Raw genomic sequence first — 20,122 nt, forward strand, 5'->3', positions numbered from 1 at the left:
TTGCTTGTTAGATCTTCCTCCATCCCTTTATTTTGAGCCTATGTTTGTCTCTGCATGTGAGATGGGTCTCCTGAATACAGCACACTGATGGGTGTTGACTCTTTATCCAATTTGCCAGTCTGTGTCTTTTAATTGGAGCATTTAGCCCATTTACATTTAAGGTTAATATTGTTATGTATGAATTTGATCCTGTCATTATGATATCAGCTGGTTATTTTGCTTGTTAGATGGTGCAGTTTCTTCCTAGCATCAATGGTCTTTACAATTTGGCATGTTTTTGCAGTGGCTGGTACTGGTTGTTTCTTTCCATGTTTAGTGCTTCCTTCAGGAGCTCTTGTAAGGCAGGCCTGGTGGTGACAAAATCTCTCAGCATTTGTTTGTCTGTAAAGGATTTTATTTCTCCTTCACTTACGAAACTTAGTTTGGCTGGATATGAAATTCTGGGTTGAAAATTCTTTTCTTTAAGAATGTTGAATATTGGCCCCCACTCTTTTCTGGCTTATAGAGTTTCTGCCAAAAGATACAATGTTAATTTGATGGACTTCCCTTTGTTGGTAATCCAAACTTTCTCTCTGGCTGCTCTTAACATTTTTTCCTTCATTTCAACTTTGGTGAATCTGTCTTGGGATTGCTCTTCACAAGGCATATCTTTGTGGTATTCTCTGTATTTCCTGAATTTGAATGTTGGCCTGCCTCATTAGATTGGGGAAGCTGTCCTGGATAATATCCTGAAGAGTGTTTTCCAACTTGGTTCCATTTTCCCCATCACTTTCAGGTACACCAATCAGATGTAGATTTCGTCTTTTCACATACTCCCATACTTCTTGGAGGCTTTGTTCATTTCTTTTTACTCTTTTTTTTCTCTAAACTTCTCTTCTTGCTTCATTTCATTCATTTGATCTTCAATCACTGATACCCTTTCTTTCACTTGATCAAATCGGCTACTGAAGCCTGTGCATGAGTCACATAGTTCTCGTGCCGTGGTTTTCAGCTCCATCAGGTCATTTAAGGACTTCTCTATACTGTTTATTCTAGTTAGCCATTTGTCTAATCGTTTTTCAAGGTTTTTAGCTTCTTCGCATGGGTTCGAACATCCTCCTTTAGCTTGGAGAAGTTTATTACTGATCGTCTGAAGCCGCCTTCTCTCAACTCGTCAGTCATTCTCCATCCAGCTTTGTTCCATTGCTGGTGAGGAGCTGCGTTCCTTTGGAGGAGAAGAGGCGCTCTGATTTTTTGAATTTTCAGCTTTTCTGCTCTGGTTTCTCCCCATCTTTGTGGTTTTATCTACTTTTGGTCTTTGATGATGGTGATGTACAGATGGGGGTTTGCTGTGGATGTCCTTTCTGTTTGTTAGTTTTCCTTCTAACAGTCAGGACCCTCACTGCTAGTCTGTTGGAGTGTGCTGGAGGTCCAGTCTAGACCCTGTTAGCTAGAGGTCCACTCCAGACCCTCTGTCTGGGTATCACCAGTGGAGGCTGCAGAACAGCAAATATTGCAGAACGGCAAATGTTGCTGCCTGATCCTTCCTCTGGAAGCTTCGTCTCAGAGGGGCACCCAGCTGTATGAGGTGTCAGTTGGGCCCTACTGGGAGGTGTCTCCCAGTTAGGCTACTCAGGGGTCAGGGACCCACTTGAGGAGGCAGTCTGTCCATTCTCAGATCTCCAACTCCGTGCTGGGAGAACCACTACTCTCTTCAAAGTTGTCAGACAGGGACATTTAAATCTGCACAAGTTTCTGCTGCCATTTGTTCAGCTATGCCCTGTCCCCAGAGGTGAAGTCTACAGAGAACGGCAGGCAGGCCTTCTTGAGCTGCAGTGGGCTCCACCCAGTTTGAACTTCCTGGCTGCTTTGTTTACCTACTCAAGCCTCAGCAATGGGGGACACCCCTCCCCCAGCCTCGCTGCTGCCTTGTAGTTCGATCTCGGACTGCTTTGCTAGCAGTGAGTGAGGCTCTGTGGGCCTGGGACCCTCTGAGCCAGGCATGGGATATAATCACCTGGTGTGCCATTTGCTAAGGCCGTTGGAAAAGTGCAGTATTAGGGTGGGAGTGACCCTATTTTCCAGGTACCATCTGTCACGGCTTCCCTTTGCTAGGAAAGGGAATTCCCTGTCCCCTTGCGCTTCCCAGGTGAGGCGATGCCCTGCCCTGCTCCGTGGGCTGCACCCACTGTCTGACTAGCCCCAGTGAGATGAACCCAGTACCTCAGTTGGAAATGCAGAAATCACCCATCTTCTGCGTCACTCACGCTGGGAGCTGCAGACTGGAGCTCTTCCTATTCGGCCATCTTTCGTAGCCTTTTTGGATAGTAACTTGTTCCTGTGTCAATTTTTTTGTGCTTTTTGTGCTTAATTATTTAAAAAAGTAGCCTACATTTATTATTTCAATTATTTTAATTCCTGTGAATCTATTTAACTGTTGCTGTTTCTGATTTTTTCTCGTAGTTTTTATTGTTTGCTTGTATGCCTCATAATTTTGATTGTAAGCTTATGTTTGCTGAGAGTTTATTTATTTTATTTTAATTGACACAGAATTGTACATATTCATGGGGTATAATGTGACACTTCAACGCATGCATATATGGGTTAATGATCAAATAAAGGTAATCAGTATATCTATCACCTCAAACATTTATTATTTGTTGTTTGTAGTGAGAATATTCAAAATCTTTTCTTATTTCTGGGCTCTATGTTCCATTCCACTGGTCTATGTGTTTGTTTTTTTGCCAGTACCATGTTGTTTTCGATAGTATAACTTTATAGTATATTTTGAAGTTAGGTAGTATGATGCCTCCAGTTTTGTTTTTTTTTTCTCAAGAATGATTTGGCTAGTAAAGGTCTTTTGTTGTTTCATACACATTTTAGGATTAAAAATTTTTTTCCATGAAGAATATTATTGGTATTTTGATAGGGAATGCGTTGAATCTATTGATTGTTTAGGGTAGTATGGACATTTTAACAATATTAATTATTCCACTCCATGAACACAGGATATATTTCTGTTTAATTGTGTTCGCTATAATTTCCTTCATCAATGTTTTATAGTTTTCAGTATAAAAGATATTTCACTTCTTTGGTTAGATTTCTTTTTAGGTATCTTTGTTTTTTGGTAGCAATTATAAATGGAATTGTTTTCTTGATTTCGTTTTTAGCTAGCTCACCATTAGCATATACAAATGCTACTCATTTCTGAATTTTAAATTTGTATCCTTCAACTTTACTAAATTTGTCTATTAGTTATAACAAGTTTTGGTGAAGTGTGTAGGGTTTTCCATATATATGATCATATGATCTGCAAACAGGGATAGTTTGACGCCCCTCCTTTCCAATTTTGCCTTTTATTTCTTTCTCTTGCCTGATTACTCTGGCTAGGACCACCAGTACTATGTTGAATAGAAGTAGTGAAAGTGGATATCCTTATCCCAGATCTTAGGAGAAGAGCTTTCAACTTTTCCACATTCAGTATGATATTTGTTGTGGGTTTGTCATATATGGACTTTTTAGTGTTGAGGTACATACCTTCTATATCTAATTTGTTGACAGTTCTTAACATGAAGGGATGACTTTTGTCAAATTATTTTTCTTCACCTATTGAAACGATGATATGGATTTTATCCTTCATTCTGTTAATGTGGTGTATCATATTTATTGGTTTGTATAAACTGACCTATTCTTGCATCCCTGGGATGAATTCCCTTGGTCATAGTGGATGATGTTTTTAATGTGCTATTGATTTTGGTTTACTAATATTTTATGAGCATTTTTGCATATATATCAGAGTGACCTGTAGTTTCTTTTTTGGTTGAGTCCTTGTCTGGTTTGGGTGCTAGGGTAATGCTGGCCTTGTAGAATGACTTTGGATATATTCTCTCCTCTTCAATTTTCATGAATAGTTTGAGGAGAATTGGTATTAGTTCTTTAAAAGTTTGGTAGAATTCATTGGTGAAACCATCAGGTCCTGGGTTTTTTCTTCAATGGGGTACTTTTTTTTTTTTTTTTGAGATGGAGTTTTGCTCTGTCACCCAGGCTGGATTACAGTGGCATGATCTTGGCTTACTGCAACCTCCCAGTCCTGGGTTCAAGTGATTCTCCTGCCTCAGCTTCCCAGGTAGCTGGGATTACAGGCACGCACCAGCAAGCCCAGCTAATTTTTGTATTTTTAGTAGATATGGGGTTTCACCATGTTGGTCAGGCTGGTGTGGAACTCCCAACCTCAGGTGATCTGCTCGCCTCAGCCTGCCAAAGTGCTGAGATTACAGGCATGAGCCACAGCACCCGGCCAAGATATGTTCTGTTACTGATTTAATTTCCTCACTCATTGGTGTTTTCAGATTTTCTATTTCTTCATTGTTCAATCTTGGAAGGCTGCATGTGTCCAGGAATTTATTCTTTTTTTTTTAGATTATCCAATTTGTTGGTATATTATTGTTCACAATAGCCTTTTATAATTCTTTGTATTTCTGCGGCATCTAAAGTTTCGTCAGTTTTGTTTTCGAACATGATCTTTTGATGTTTTGTATTTTTCTGCCTGTATTTCATTTATGTATGCTTTGATCTTTCTTAATTACTTCCTTCTACTAATTTTGGGTTTAGTTTGTTCTTGTCCTTTTTTTTTTTTTTTTTTTTTTGAGATGGAGTCTCTCTCTCTCTCTGTCTCCCAGTTGCCCAAGCTGGAGTGCAGTGGCATGATCTCGGCTCACTGCAGCCTCTGTCTCCTTGGTTCAATTGATTCTTTTGCCTCAGCCTCCCGAGTACCTGAGATTACAGGTGTGTACCACCAGGCCCAGCTAATTTTTGTATTTTTAGTAGAGATAGGGTTTCACCATGTTGGCCAGGCTGGTCTCGAACTCCTGACCTCAAGTGATTGCCTGCTTCAGCCTCCCAAAGTGCTGGGATTACAAGCGTGAGCCATGCTGCCCAGCCTGTTCTTGTTTTTGTAGTTCCTTGAGGTACGTCATTAGGTTGTCATCTTTCTCTTCCATTTCAATACATGTAAGCATTTATTGATATAAACTTCCCTTTTAGAACTGCTTTTTCTGCATTTCAAAGACTTTGATATGTTGTCTTCCTATTTGTCTCAAGGAATTTTTAAATTTCCCTTTTAAAGTCTTCACTGATCCATTGGTTCTTTAGGAGCATATTGTTTAATTCTCATGTATTTGTAAAGTTTCTGAATTTCTTCCTGTTGTTGATTTCTAGTTTTATAACATTGTGGTCAGAAAACATATTTAAAATGATTTTGATCTTTTAAAATTTGTTAAGGCTTGTCTTGTGCTATTAAGAAAAATGTGTATTCTGCAGTTGTTGGGTGAAATGTTCTGTAAATATCTGTTAGGTCCAATTGGTCTATTGTGTGGTTTAAATCCAATGTTTCTTTGTTTATTTTCTGTCTGGATGATCTGTCCATTGCTGAGAGTGGGGTGTTGAAGTTGAAGTTCATGATTATTACTATATTGCAGTCTATTGCTTTCTTTAATCTAATAAATAACTGCTTTTTATATTTGGGTACTCTAGTGTTAGGTGCATACATATTTACAATTTTTTTGTTTTTGCTGAAGTAACCCATGTATCATTATATAATGATCTTCTTTGTGCTTTTTTGTGATTTTTGATTTGAAGTCTATTTTATCTGGTATAAGTGAAGCTACTCCTGGTCTCTTTTAGTTTACATTTGCATGTGATATCAATTTTTCATCCCTTCACTTTCAGTCTATATGTCTTTACATGTGAAGTGAATTTCTTGTAGACATTGTATAGGTGAGTCTTGCTTTATTTTTCCCCCCATTTGGCCACTCTATATCTTTTAATTGGAAAATTTAATCCATTTCCATTCAAGATTATTATTGACAGATAAGAACTTACTCCTACCATTTTGTTAACTGTTTTCTAGATATTTTGTTTCTTTCTTCTACTCTTATTGTTTCTCTTTGTGACTCGGTGGTTTTCCATAGTGATAAGCTTTGATTCATTTCTCTTTTTCATTTGTGTATCTGCTGTAATTTTTTTCTTTTTGGTTATTCTGGGGCTTACATAAAAAGAACTTAGAATATTTTAAGCTGATAACAACTTAACTTTGGTCACATACAAATATTCTAGACTTTTCTCCTCCCCCATCCACAATTCATAATTTCCTTCAGGTCATTATTTTAAATTCCTTTTCAGGAAATTTATAAATTTCCATTTCTTGGGCGTCAGTTACTGGAGGATTCTTCTGCTTCTTTGATGATGTCATTTTTCTTTGCTTTTTCGTGTATCTTGTATCCCTGTGTTGATATTTGTGCATCTAATGGAATGGTCAACTCTTTTAATTTTAGGGAGTGGCTTTTGAAGGGAATCACTTTCACCAGCAGATGTGTCTAAGGGTGTTGGTTGGGTAGAGTACACTGGCTTTTGTTCTATGTGGGTGCAGTAGTGTAGTCTCTGTAGTTTTTTAAGCTATAGTCAACTTTATTGATACCTCTGAGGGCCTTGGTGTGGCTAGTTTGCTGGCTCAGGACAGGTCACCCCTGGACACAAGGGGTATGTGAGCACAAGAACAAGTCCACTGGTTAAGGTGGGGACCCACTGTGAGATGCATACATGGCTGGTGAGCATTCAGCAGCCAGTCTGTCAGCTTGGGTTAGGGCTCCTCTGGGGGCAGTGTACTTGGCTGGCAAGCATGAGGCTTGGCTTGCCAACTCAGAGCAAAAGTCCCCTGAAAATGACATGCCCAGCTGGTGAGCTTACTGGTGGCATATGTGGACAGGTCTGCCAGCTCAGGTTGGGGTATCCTTAGAAGTAGTGCAGCCAACTGTTGAGTGTACCAGGGGCATGCAGGGGCTGGTCCACTGGTTTGGGTGTGGCTTGCTTTGGAATCGTGCTGCTTGCTGGTGAGCATGCTGACTGTGCATGAGACCAGTTTGGACTTGGTTTCTCTGCTTAGCAAGATTGTCTGTTCCTTTGAGGGCAAGGTGCTATATGGGCTCCAAGGATGGGGCACTGGATCTAGGCTCTGAGAGACAGGTTCAGGGTACTGCAGTCACTAGGATGTGAAAGGTGGAACACCTCCTAGGGAGCTTGTTCCCAGGGGGTAGGGAGCTGTAGCAACTCAGCAAGGGAATGGTGTACTACTGTGTGTGAAGGTAGTGTTATGGCCGTGTAGCTTCAGGAATGAAAAGAGAGGGTGGCTACTGGCTCCTAGAACAGGCTGTACTCTAGCTGTGGCTCTGGTTTCAAAATGGCATCATATAGCTGCAGCTTGGGTCACAGGGATGAGGGCATACAACGTGACTTCCTTCTCTGGGGCAGAGCAGCCATGTGGCTGTCAGGCAGCTCCCTAAACTGGACTCAGGGTCTCTAGGAACTGGAGGATTCTCAGCAACAAAGAGTGCAGATGTCTGCGACATTAATGGGGGCTGCTGGCGCCTCTTGCTTGCCTAGTCCCACTGGATGCACCTTCTTGTTCTGAGCTAATCCCGGCTGGGGAGATGGCGGTGTGGCAGAGGCAGGGTGTTTCATTCTCTTCTCTATGTGACCCTCACTAAAGGTCTCCTTGTCCCACAGGATTTTCTGTCTCTCTCTCCTGCTGTATTCCAGTGCACTCCCTCAAACACTCCAGTACAAACGTACTTTCTTATTTGTTGTTTTGGCTCTTTTTTTGGTGGGCAGTATGCGCATTAAGCTTTTCTAGTCAGCTCTCTTGCTTTGCCCTGGCTGGGCTTTTCTATGGAAACCTATGAGGTATATGCTGAGAGTATGTGCATTAGAAAGTTTTTGCCTTCGTTTCTGTGAAGTATCATAGGGCGTTGCCAAACTAGTATTACTTTTTATGTTAATGACTTCACTTGGTATTTCTTGATTTTTGAATTCTGAGGTTTCTCAGCTTTAAATACTCAAGAGAGCCTTTTTGTTTATACCATAAGAAGGCCAGACTTAGGTGAATTTCTCAGCATCGTGCTATTTTAGTAGGCAGATTTATTTTTGTGGTTCACTTTTTATCTGAGGGCATTGCCTTTGAAGGTGCTCACTTTACCTAAAGTCTCAATTCCAACACCTGGCTCCTGCAAGATCAGGCTTTGTCTCTAGTTCTTGTATTACCATTACAATATGTTTACTTTTCTGGTTTTATGCCTTTTAGTCTCTTTTCATTAGCCACTGGGATTTCCTTTACTTTTTTTTTTAAAGCTCTGCTTTGCACACCGTTTCATATTCTGCACAGTATAACTGGTTTTGTAGTGGGAAGTTTTTCAGGTTATCTAGTCGACCGTATTACATAAGTTCTATGTAGGAATGCACAAATGTATACATACAGAGAATACACCTTTTAAACTTGAAAAATCTTTTCTATCATAAAAATGTCATGCATATTAAACAACTGTGAAGGAATTGTCAGTGACTTAATATGTTGATAGATTGACACTGTGTGGGAAACAGCTTGAGAATATTAGGGGTTATTTTTATAATGCCACCTTAGGCTTTAATATCAGATTCATAGAAGTGTACTTAGTTAGTAAGCCATGTAGTGAATCGAGTATATAACTTTATCTACTGGCCAAAAATACACTATTTTTCCAGAATAAATTTCAGGAAAAAAAATGTTGTATGTATTGTAGCAAAAATATAAGAAAATAACAAACTTTAAAACATGTATAAATTGCTGTTTTATGAGCAGGATTATGCTGCACTCAAGGATTATAATCACCAAAGGCTTATAAAGGAATGCTCCATTTTCTTAAATTCTTACTGTCATGGTGAAGCCCTGGTACAATATTTTCGACAAGAAAACAAACACAAAAATGCTGATGAAAATTAGACTGTAAATTATCCCAGTAAGTTGTCCTAAAATGTAAGTGGTACCTCGAATATCAGCCCTCAGGAATATTACAATTGTGTTTTTATAATGCAAAATACAGAGTAAGTATTCTGTAAGCTAAATCCTTAGAAAAGACTACTAGTATGGATATGAAATCAAATTCTTTCTTTCTTGGATTTCTTATTATGAAGATATTGAGAAAGTTGACTGGTTTCTGTAACTGCCCTTGAATCTCATTTTCTTAATGAGACTCACCTTGCCCACCCTCTTTAATAATGCAATCTGCAATTCCCCAACACCACCTCCTTACTGCCCGGTATACCCATTCCACTTAGCCTGCTCTACTTTCTTTCCTATAGCATTTAATCTCTTCTCATATATTACACTATTTATAAGTTTATTATGTGCAGTATTTTTGTTTGTCTTCTCCCACTAGAAAGTTAAAATCTACCAAGGGCAGAGATCTTGGTGTGTTTTGTTTACTATTATATCCCCAATGACTAGACTAGTACCTGTCACATAGTAGGTGTTCAAAAATGATTCGGGATGTGAATAAGGTTTTATTTGCCTGCCTATACATTAGGGTGATAATTCATGACCCCCTTATTTCTTTTGTGGGTACAAATTAGATATGTATATGCCAAGTATATTGACTTGTCTGAAAGAAAGTTGACATTCATAGGATAATAGCAGTTATTATATTTGGGATGTATTAAGTGACTTAGCCTTTAAATGTCTCAAAGTTTCCATCTTAAATCTAAGTCCATGGCAATTTTACTTATACAATATCTCTTCTATAGCAACAGAACATGTATAACATTCAGAACTTGATTAAAGATCATACCTCATTTTTTTCTTTGAGTTTTGTGATCATAACAATCACAGGGCTGTCTTCCTGCCAAACCATCTGCCAGAAATCATCCACAGTGTTGATCATGGGGCCCTGCGTGGCAATGAAGGCTTTCTCCTTGCCACTGTAGCCCTACATGGAGTAAAGATACAAAAATATTGGTTTTTAAGTTCATGCCTTGCAGTGAAAGTTTAGGTGAAAGATCTTCAATGAAATAGCTGTGCTTACAAAAGCAACACAGGTTACGGCTTCATTGATTCTAGTACAACAATTTCTAGTTAACAATATCCTTAATATCATTAACTTGGCAGCAAGTTAAGGATAGCACGTGATATTGAGGGTTGTAATGCCCAGTCTCTAGCAGAGTGCCCATAGAGAGCACTGTTGCCAGAGACTCACCGTACAAGGAAAGTCATCATAAAAGACCCATCAACAATGTTGATTATGACTAAGATAAAAAACCAGACAAAATGAAATCTTGCTGGTAATCAAGTTAAACCAAGCTTAATCTACTCTAGGAAAAACAAAATAAAACCAACAATTCCAAATAGAAAATAATCAGAAAGAAATTTGTACTTATTTACTTACCCTAATATAATTAGCATTAATGTAGGTGCTCAATGAATCAGTTACATTTTTTGGTCTTAAACACACTCTGCTGAGGGGATCTAATGAAGAAAACAAAAAAGAATACATTAAACAGTCTTACTCTTTTTAAAGTTCCTTAAAATGCCACTAACCAGTAAGCAGAAACCCATTATGTATTGATTATCTGGTGCATGTCCATGTTTGTCTTTGGTGTCCATTGCTTGATCTATATGTGTTTATTGAGGGACATTTGGGCCCATCTTCACTCCTGACATAAAGCTCATCCATAAGCCTGAGATGATGAGTTTATATTTCAGGCCATTTCTCATCTGTTCTGGTTCTCGACCCCATTTCTCATTTATGCTGCCACTCTTATACTTTGGATTTGGAATTTGTACCAGGTATCCTCACTCCTGTCTCTCTCCTTTCCCTATGGATGTAAATCAGGTTATACTCTACCAATTATTTATATTTTACTATCTCATCTCATTTAGACCCTCAGGTCTCAACCTCACCTTGTCTGACCATTATGTCCTGGCCAGATCTCCTGATCTTCCGAGATGGATGAGATTAATAATCTATTATGTGCTATCTGTGTGAGGATAGGCAAGCCAGGGGAAGAGGGAGCTTGCAAAGATAAAGATAAACCTGATTCATTTCAAGCCTGGGCACAGTGGCTTAGGCTGTAATATCAGCACTTTGGGAGCTTGAGGCAGGAGGATCCCTTGAGCCCAGGAGTTCAAGCCTAGGCAACGTAGTGAGACCTCATCTCAATAAATAAATAAATAAATAAATGAGCCAGGCATGGTGGCTCATGTCTGTGGTTCCAGCTACTTGGGAGACTGAGGCATGAGAATTGCTTGAACCCAAGAGGCGAAGGCTGCGGTGAGCCGAGATTGTGCCATTGCCCTCCAGCCTGGACAACAGAGGGAGACCTGTCTCAAAAACAAAAATGAAACAAATCAAAACAAAAACTATGATTCATTTCAGTGAGTCTTCAGTCTGTTCATAAAATAACAAACAACATATGTTTTTTGTTTATTAGATGTCAGACTCTGTTCTCAATGCTTTACAGATATTTTGTCATTTAATTTTCATGTAACTTTAATAAAAGTACCTAAGATAATGGGTAAGACTCCTTCCCCATTTTTCAGATAGGAAACTGAGATAGGTTAAATAATTTGACCAAATTTACACAGCCGAGAAGTAGGTAAAGGAGTCAGGCTTTGAATCCACACTAACACTAGAATACCATTAGCCACTATGCTACGCTGCTGCTCTCATGTGAAGATAGCCGTGTAAACTGACAACTAAAATACAAAATGTTGTATCATTGTGGTTGCTTAGTTACTTTTTTGAAAAACAGCAAATTCAATGCTTTTCAGCTTCCTTTCTCAGTGGCATGTGGTGTAAAAACAGGGGTGCAGCAAAGAAAAACTTCTCCCGCTCCCATATTTTTTTAGAAACACACAATCGTTGAGCATCATCTGGGTAAATATAGTTTCTTACATTCCCCACCAAAACTGAGACAATCAAAGAGGAGGTGAGGTAGGAAGTACTAGAGGAAGAAAGTTTCATAGAATATATGTAAATGGGAGTTAAAAATAATTAAAAATTTAACAGGACTTGGCAAACCAAAGTGTTTTAAATTTCACTTTACATATAGCTGGGGTTAAAGATAATAAAGGCCATAATTAGTTTCAGAAAAAGACTAACCAGCCCATGAGGACAGTGATGGTTTAAAAATGTAGCATCCAATTATCTGACACTCCTTCTAGAAGAATGTAGTAGACACTAATTCCCCTCATCTTGAATGTGGGCAGAAATCAAAGACTTGCTTTCAATAAATAGAATATGGCAGCAGAGATGTTGTGTGACTAGGTCATAAAGGGTATTGCAGTTTCCTCCTTGCTCTCTTTGTTGAGTTGCTAGCTCTGGAGGAAGCTAACGGCCATATTTTGAGGGCACTCAAGCAGCCCAATGAAGAGAGAAATAGTGGGGAACTGAGGCCTCCAGCTAATAGCATATGGTAAGTCCTCTTGGAAGCAGATCCGTCAGTGCCAGCCAAGCGTTCAGCTGACTGAAGGCATGGCCAACAACTCAATCGAAATCTCATGAAAGACCTTGGGCCAGACACTCAACTAAGCCACTCCCCAATTTACGGCACACAGAAATTGTGAGATATAAATGTGTATTGTTTTAAGCCACTAAATTCTGGGGTAATTTGTCCCACAGCAATAAATAGGTAATATAGGGACCAATAAGGAGTCAGTCACAAAACTCTGGAGTGACATCATTATCACTGTTATTGTCATTGCACTCATTGTTGACTCCTATATGTGTCCGGTAGAGCAGCTAACAGCATTTTATGCCTTACGTCACTTAATCATTACAATTCTATAAAGTATGTACCATTAACAGTCTCTTTATTTAGATTAGGAAATTGCAGCACAGAGAAGTTAAGTAACTCACCCAAGGTCACACAGTAAAAAATGAAGCAGAGAGTTGAAACCAGATTACCAAACTTAGAACTTAACAAGGCCATTATCAAAGATTATGTTGAAAATATATGGTAAAATTTTGCTAGTTTGTCACTAGGATATTTGAAATAAAGAATATATATGTGTATATAAATATATATGTACGTACACACATGCACGTGCGCACGCGCACACACATACACATATATATACACACATATATATATACACATACACACACGCACATATACAAACAAGTAATAGGAGCTTCTATCCAGAGATGGAAAGATATGAGCTATAAGTGATGTGGTTTTGGCAAGAGAAAGTCCCATTCTGCTTAAAGCTTTAGATTGACTTGTAAGGACCAAGATGCTTATCTGATCTTATAAGCCACAGGTAAAATAGCTCCTGATCATGCCATATGGAAGCAACAGAAGTCTAGAAGATGCCAATAAATGCTGGAAATCAGTGGGAAGACCCTTAGGTGGCATCCAAGAATCCCATTCATAGAGGCAGGCTCTCATTCTATTTGAACCAAAACACTTTGCAAAAGATCCTAGCACGTCCTTTCAGGTGACCTAAAGGAAGTAGGGTGACTGCAGAGATACTTACAGTGGAACAGGTAAGGACTGTTTGAATCAGGATATAACCTGACTGTGAACAAGAAATTGTGGTCCTATGCTCATCAGCATGGAAATCTTTTGGGACATGGGCCTTGAACTTATAAATTCCTCCTAAAGAGATATGTTGGGGCTACCGCTACTGAAGCAAACCATCCTCTTTAAAGCATCCTGGAAACAAATCCAGTCTCAGTCTTGTCCTTCAGAGCTTTCAAAATGTAGACCCTCTGGAGATGGAAGCTAGCACCAAATTTTCAAAAGCACTTCATTTTCCCCGAAATCTCCTAGAGTCTTAACAGATCTATCTCTACATTTCCTACAATTGTTGGTCAGGGGCAGACTGACCCTCACTTGCATGAGCCATTTTCAATAAGAACCTTGTATCTTACTTTGTATTCATAATGTCGTATTCATTTTTTAAAGACTGCCTTCCAGGGCAAAGCTGCATGCCATTGATATGGGCAAAAATTTCTTGGATATGACCCTGAAAGCACAATGAAAGCAAGAATAGACACAGGGGATTGCATCAAACTAAAAAGCTCCTGCACAGCAAATCCACAGATTGGGAGAAAATATTTACAAATCATACATTAACAAGGGGCTAATATCCAAAATATATCAGGAACTCAAACTACTCAATAACAAGAAAACAAACAATTCTACTAAAAATGGATAAAGATTTGAACAGATGTTTCTGAAAACAAGACATACAAATGTTCAACAGATCTATGAAAAAATGTTCCACATCTCAAATCATCACAGAAGTGCAAATTAAAACCAGAATATGACTTTATACCTGCTAGAATGGCTATTATCAAAAAGATAAGAGATAAATGTTGGCAAGGATGTGAAGAAAAGAGAGCCCTGGTAGGCTGTGGGTGAGAATGTAAATTAGCACAGCCATTTTGGAAAACAGTATGGAGATTCCTCAAAAACTATGAGTGAACTACCATATGACCCAGCAATTCCACTTCTGGGTTTATATCCAAAGGAACTGAAGTCAGTATGTTGAAGAGATATCTGCACTCCTATGTTCATTGCAGCACTACTTACAATAGCCAAGGTTTGAAAACAATTGGAGTGTCCATCAACAGATGAATGGATTTTAAAAATACGGTCTATATATATAATGGAGTTCTATTTCGCCTTTAAAAAGCAGGAAATGCCGGGCGCGGTGGCTCAAGCCTGTAATCCCAGCACTTTGGGAGGCCGAGGCGGGTGGATCACGAGGTCAGGAGATCGAGACTATCCTGGCTAACATGGTGAAACCCCGTCTCTACTAAAAATACAAAAAAAAAACTAGCCGGGCGTGGTGGCGGGCACCTGTAGTCTCAGCTACTTGGGAGGCGGGAGAATGGCGTGAACCCGGGAGGCGGAGCTTGCAGTGAGCCGAGATCACGCCACTGCACTCCAGCCTGGGAGACACAGCGAGACTCCGTCTAAAAAAAAAAAAAAAAAAAAAAAAAAAAAAAAAAAAGCAGGAAATGATGTCATTTGTGACACCATAGATAGACTTCACAGACATTATGCTAAATGAAATAAGCCAGGCACAGACAGACATGATCTTCTTTATGTGTTGAATCTAAAAAAGTTGAATTCATAGAAATACCAAAGGCTAGGGGAGTGGAGTGAATGGGGAAAGGGGAGATGGTGGTCAAAGGATACAAAATTTCAGTCAGGAGGAATAGGTTCTCATGATCTATTATAGAGCATGGTGTCTATAGTTTAATAATAATATTATATATTTCAAAATAGCTGAAATAATGGGATTTTAAATGTTCTCACCACAAAGAAAAACAATAAACATTTGAGGTAATGGATATGTTAATATTAGCACGATTTGATCATTCTACAATGTATACGTGTATCAAAACATCACATTGTGCCCCATATATACCACTGTTATTTTCAAATAAAAATCAAATAAAACCTAAAGAGTCATCTCCAAATAATATAAGCTTTAGTTCCCCTCCCTTCCAAAAAACTACATCTACCCTTGTTGGTAAAACCTCTCAGTCTGCATAAAATCTATTATACCCTTTGTAATGTAGAAAGACCTCTGCTAGACTGCTTTTTGTTACCTCATTTTTTTCCTCCAAGGGGTCTTGAACACCCATGGAGCTGAATTTTAACACTGACAGTGAAGTTATTCCATTGTTTATACATATCTTCCGTCAATCCTATTGATCAAAAACTCTTGGCAGATCACAAAATAACAAACAAGGAGGAGAAGCCACAGTGGAGCAAACAACACTTATTGAATACACTCCAGCAAAAATCTCATGGAGGAGGGTTTCCTGCTGAGAGCCTCTGGCTACAACACTGCCCTTAAAGCTTCTTGCCAAGCATGCGCAGTGCTGTCTGGCATTTTTGCTGTCGATAGCTGGAGTACACAATAGTATGCACGGCACACACACGCACATCCAAATATGTATTTTAAGAGCTAGTCGTCTCCTAGGAGTCACCATCCCTGTCTTTCTTTAGCAATAAGATCCCAATTCTGGCTGGGAACTTGGTAGGATGCATGGCTTAAGACTTTCCTTCTTACCATCCCTTGCATTAGTTGCGGCCATGTGACTAAGTTTTCACTTACAGCACGTGAGAGGAAGTGATGCGTGTGACTTTTAGATCATGAAGTTAAAGTGAGGAGCGATGTTCTCCTTCTACCGCTTGTGATTCCATCTTGCTGCCTGGGATGTGATTGTGGTGATCAGGATCTCAGAGCATGCAAAGGCAATACCATGGGGATGGTGAGGTAACCAGAGAGATGAGTCTAGAGGTGTAACATGGCAAAGCTGCCATATCAACCCTGGCAGGTATACTTGAGAGGGATATACATTTCTAAATTATTTAAACCACTGTTACTTGGGTTGTGTTTAATAGTCTATATATTACGTTTTCCAGAAAAAATATTTCAGAAAACAATAGTATTATCACAAAATCAGTTCTGCCTAGGGAGGCATTAATAGAGTAGGTACATCCTAAAAATCGAGGGCTTGTATATATTCAGAAGTCAAATTCAGGGTTTCTTAGAGTTGGAGTTTGCATGTCCAATAATTATTATGATCTACAAAAAATAACGTTTTAGCAACATAACAAAAGTTAATCATCGTCTTAGTCTAAAACTAAGCCCTCAGGTCCCACAGCATTGCCATTAGAACACACGCAGTGATTGGTTCAGTCTGGATAGCCCTAAATTGCTTATTGCACTGATTTCCTTTCTTCTGACCTAGAACAAACACATGGCCTGGACAGAAGTCTTTTAACTATTTGGAAGAGGCTGTCTTTAGTTAGCATATGTAGCGGTTTGTTCACTGACAGCACAAATTGGTTAGATTCATTTAGTGCTAGCAACATTGTCTTAAATTCTAAAATCATTTTCCATCAAGAGTCGAAAGACTCTGTGGACTAAAGTATTATGGAAAATACGGAAATCATTTTTACCAACATTTGCGTACATTAATATAACTAATTCATCTCTTTATGATTTCTTTGACCTGGCACACTCTGAGCTTTCTGAAGGCAGGGATGGGGATTTTTCACCATCTTTATAAGATCTAGTGTCTTGCATAGCAGATCTTCAGTGAATGTCTACGGAACTGATTTAAAGATCCCTTCTATTTTTTAAAAAAAGGTCAGTTCTAGGTATCCTCCTCTAGCAATTATTCTATTGCTTTTCTTTTTTAGACAGGCAAACTTCCGAGAGAGTTTATTATACCACCACTTTCTCCATGTTCATCTGCAACTCAACGCTCGTCATGTACACTGTGATCTATCCTAACTCGAGCACTGCCCTTGCTAAACTCACCACTGACCCTCTTGTTGCTAAGCCCAGTGATCCCATTGTGGTATTTTTGTTCATGTCCTCTCTGAAGCATTCAAAAACTGTTGACTATATATCCTTTTTTCGAGTTTTCTCTTCCCTTAGATTCTGGGACACAGTGTTCTGGTTTTCCTGCTACCTCTTCAATGGCCTCTTTCCAATCTCCTGCTCATTTAATCTGCCTCTTTTCATGTTGCTAATTCTAGGATTCAACTTGACCCTCTTTTATCCTCACTTGATACTGCCTTGTTGAGTGACTCATTCATTCCTGTGACTTTATTACGCACATCCTGAGGGCTCTCAAATACATACTTCAGACCAGCCTGGTCTCCTAATTTATAGTCCAGCTTTTTCTGTTTATTATTTCCTTCTGAATGGACCACAGGTTTGTAAAACTCCTCATGCCCTTCATGTGTTCCTGACAGCTTTCCGCTATTGTTTAGGTTAGGTGTGCTGCCACAGCTCTACAGTCCGTGTAGAGCTTCTGTGCATTTGAATATTAGCATATTCTGTCTGTTCTGTCTCCTAAAATATGCTGGGGTCTGTCTTGCCTCTCTGTTTGCATGGCTGTCTTGGACTAGGACTCAAGTATCTCCTGGTCTCCCTGCCTTCAATCTTGCTTTTTTCCGATCCATCCCCCTCATAGCTGTCAAGGAGCTCTATAAAACAAAATCTGGTCACTTGATTCCATTGTCTAAATGTCATCCATAGCTCCCAATTGCCCATAGCAGCATTTCCCAAAATATTTATTATCTGTAAATTGTTATTTCTATAACATATAGAATTATATTATATGACTTATAAATTAAGTCATCTTTTACAAAAAGAAGTTAGTAACCAACTAAATATGGGAAACATTGGACTAAACAAATCTGAACCATATTCTTTTTACTGCAGGACTTCTCAGGGTCTTCAGTATGTAAATGGACCCTGTGAATTTCCAAGAAGGTATTGTATATAATCCTATTTGTCCATTGGACTCAATTTTATTATACTTACTGTATTTACATACCTAAGTATTATATTTATATACTTATTGATAATTCAACTTAGAGCAGCCCTGATCAATAGAACTTTCTGAGGTGATGAAAATATTATCTATCTGTGCTGTCCAAAAATGTAACCTCTAGCTTTCAAGCACTTGAAATGTGGCTAGTAAAAACTGAGGAAATAAAGTTAATTTTATTTAATTTTAATTCATTTAAGTGTAAATTGACCTAGCCATAAGTGGGTTCTGGTTGCTCTACTTGATAGTGCAGGCCTAGAAGATGAATGCCAAGAGGGTCCTGAGCAAGATACAGCACATCCTTAATGATAATGATCATCCCCAAGCCTCACCAACAGCTGCTTTCCCACGTGTATCATATAATCTAGCCCCATGGACCTAGGGCAACCTCCCCAATATTCTATGTTCTGGCAGATTTTATGCTTCTGCACATATTGTTTCCTTTGCCTTCTTCTGCGTGGTAAAGTCTTCCTCATTCTTCGGGGCTCAATTCAGAAAACACTGTCTTTCCGAAGTTCTCTCTGACCTTCCCAGGCAGAATTAGGCATTCTCTTCTTTGCCCGGGTTCCCTGAGTTTTATTTTAGTATTTATCATCTTGTATTTTAAGTGCTTAAATTTTTGCCTGCCCTCAATGGAGTGTGGTGAGCCCCTAGAGGGCAAAGGCTGTATTTAATTCACTTTTGTATCCTTTGTGATTTCTATTTGGGATGTGGCCCACAGAGGGTTTCACGTCAGAATTAATTTCTATTAGAAAGAGTTAAAGCCCTGTTTTTGACTTTCTAGATTTTTTTTTTTCTTTTCTTAGCAAAGAGGACAAGAAATCTTTCATGCCTTTCAGTATCCACTGATTGTTAGAAATTTCCATAAACATCCTACACCATTCAGGCTTGAAAAGAGGTCTGCTTCCTTCAGTTTTTATAACGCCTATGATGTATATGATTTAGTGGGAAATCTAAAAACTGCTTAGAAACAGTTTCCCTGTCAAGCTAAATTATGTTGGTAATTAGTAACTTACAGTGCTTTCCAACTATTTAGAGGTTTCCAAATTCTTTTTTATTAAAAATTCAGAGAGGGGAGTCTCACTTTGTTGCCTACGCTGAATTGCAGTGGCTACTCCCAGATGCGATCACAGTTCACTGCGACCTCAACCTCCTGGGCTCAAGTGATCCTCCTGCCTCAGCCTCCCAAGTAGCTGGGACTACACATGTGCACCACCACACCTGACTACATTTTGTATTTTTTGGTAGAGATGAAGTTTTGCCATGTTGCCCAGGCTTGTAATTAAACTTTTTTTTTTTTTTTTTTTTTGGTGGAGATGGAGTGTTATTATATTGCCCACGCTGGTCTCAAACTCCAGGACATGAGCCACTGTGTGTGGCTCCAAATACTTCCTTTTACAAATGCAAGAATACAACATATAACTGTGTATGGGGAAATGTAGGTTTCCAAGAAAAACTCTTGTAATATATAGCTTGGACTAAAAGAAAAGCCAAGAATTAAACAAAAAATGTATCATCATCATCATCATCATCATAATTTTCATCACTACTGTTATAAATGAATGAAAATGTGGCTCTTGAGTACTTTGCTTTTAAAACTGTAAACTTCTCTATACATGGTGCCCCTATTTCCTGGAATTGGTTCTGAGGTTAGTAATGGATTCATCTTCAATTAGATAGGGAGGGAAAGAGAAACTAACATTAGCTGAGGGCTTACTATTAGTTGGAACTTTAATAGGCATTTTACATATACTATCATTTAATTTTCTCAATAGCCTTGTAGGAGAGTATTATTATCACTACTTTTGGGAATAAAGGATGGCATAGGGAGATTAACTATCATGCCAAAAATTGTCAATGTTTTTGTTGTGGTAGGAAATCAAATCTAATTCCAATATCTTGCTTTAGCTACATAACTTGTTGCTTTAATGAGTGGTTTGCTTATTTGCATATCTACTCTGTGCTAG

The 20,122-nt window shown here is 38.8% G+C and overlaps 1 protein-coding gene across 3 annotated transcripts in view; it reads right to left on the reverse strand.

Moving 5' to 3' along the window:
* PTPRR (protein tyrosine phosphatase receptor type R) overlaps positions 1-20,122 on the reverse strand; it is a 279,496-nt gene that overhangs the window by 43,135 nt on the left and 216,239 nt on the right. For all 3 annotated transcript variants that reach the window (XM_050746581.1, XM_050746582.1, XM_050746583.1), the window contains 2 exons: positions 10,227-10,306; positions 9,633-9,770 (listed from right to left, as the gene is read on the reverse strand). In XM_050746581.1, coding sequence (XP_050602538.1) covers positions 9,633-9,770; positions 10,227-10,306 — 218 coding nt within the window. The remainder of the gene's footprint in view (positions 1-9,632; positions 9,771-10,226; positions 10,307-20,122) is intronic.

The sequence above is a fragment of the Macaca thibetana genome, chromosome 11, assembly GCF_024542745.1.
Source record: "Macaca thibetana thibetana isolate TM-01 chromosome 11, ASM2454274v1, whole genome shotgun sequence".
NCBI classification, from domain to species: Eukaryota; Metazoa; Chordata; class Mammalia; order Primates; family Cercopithecidae; genus Macaca; species Macaca thibetana.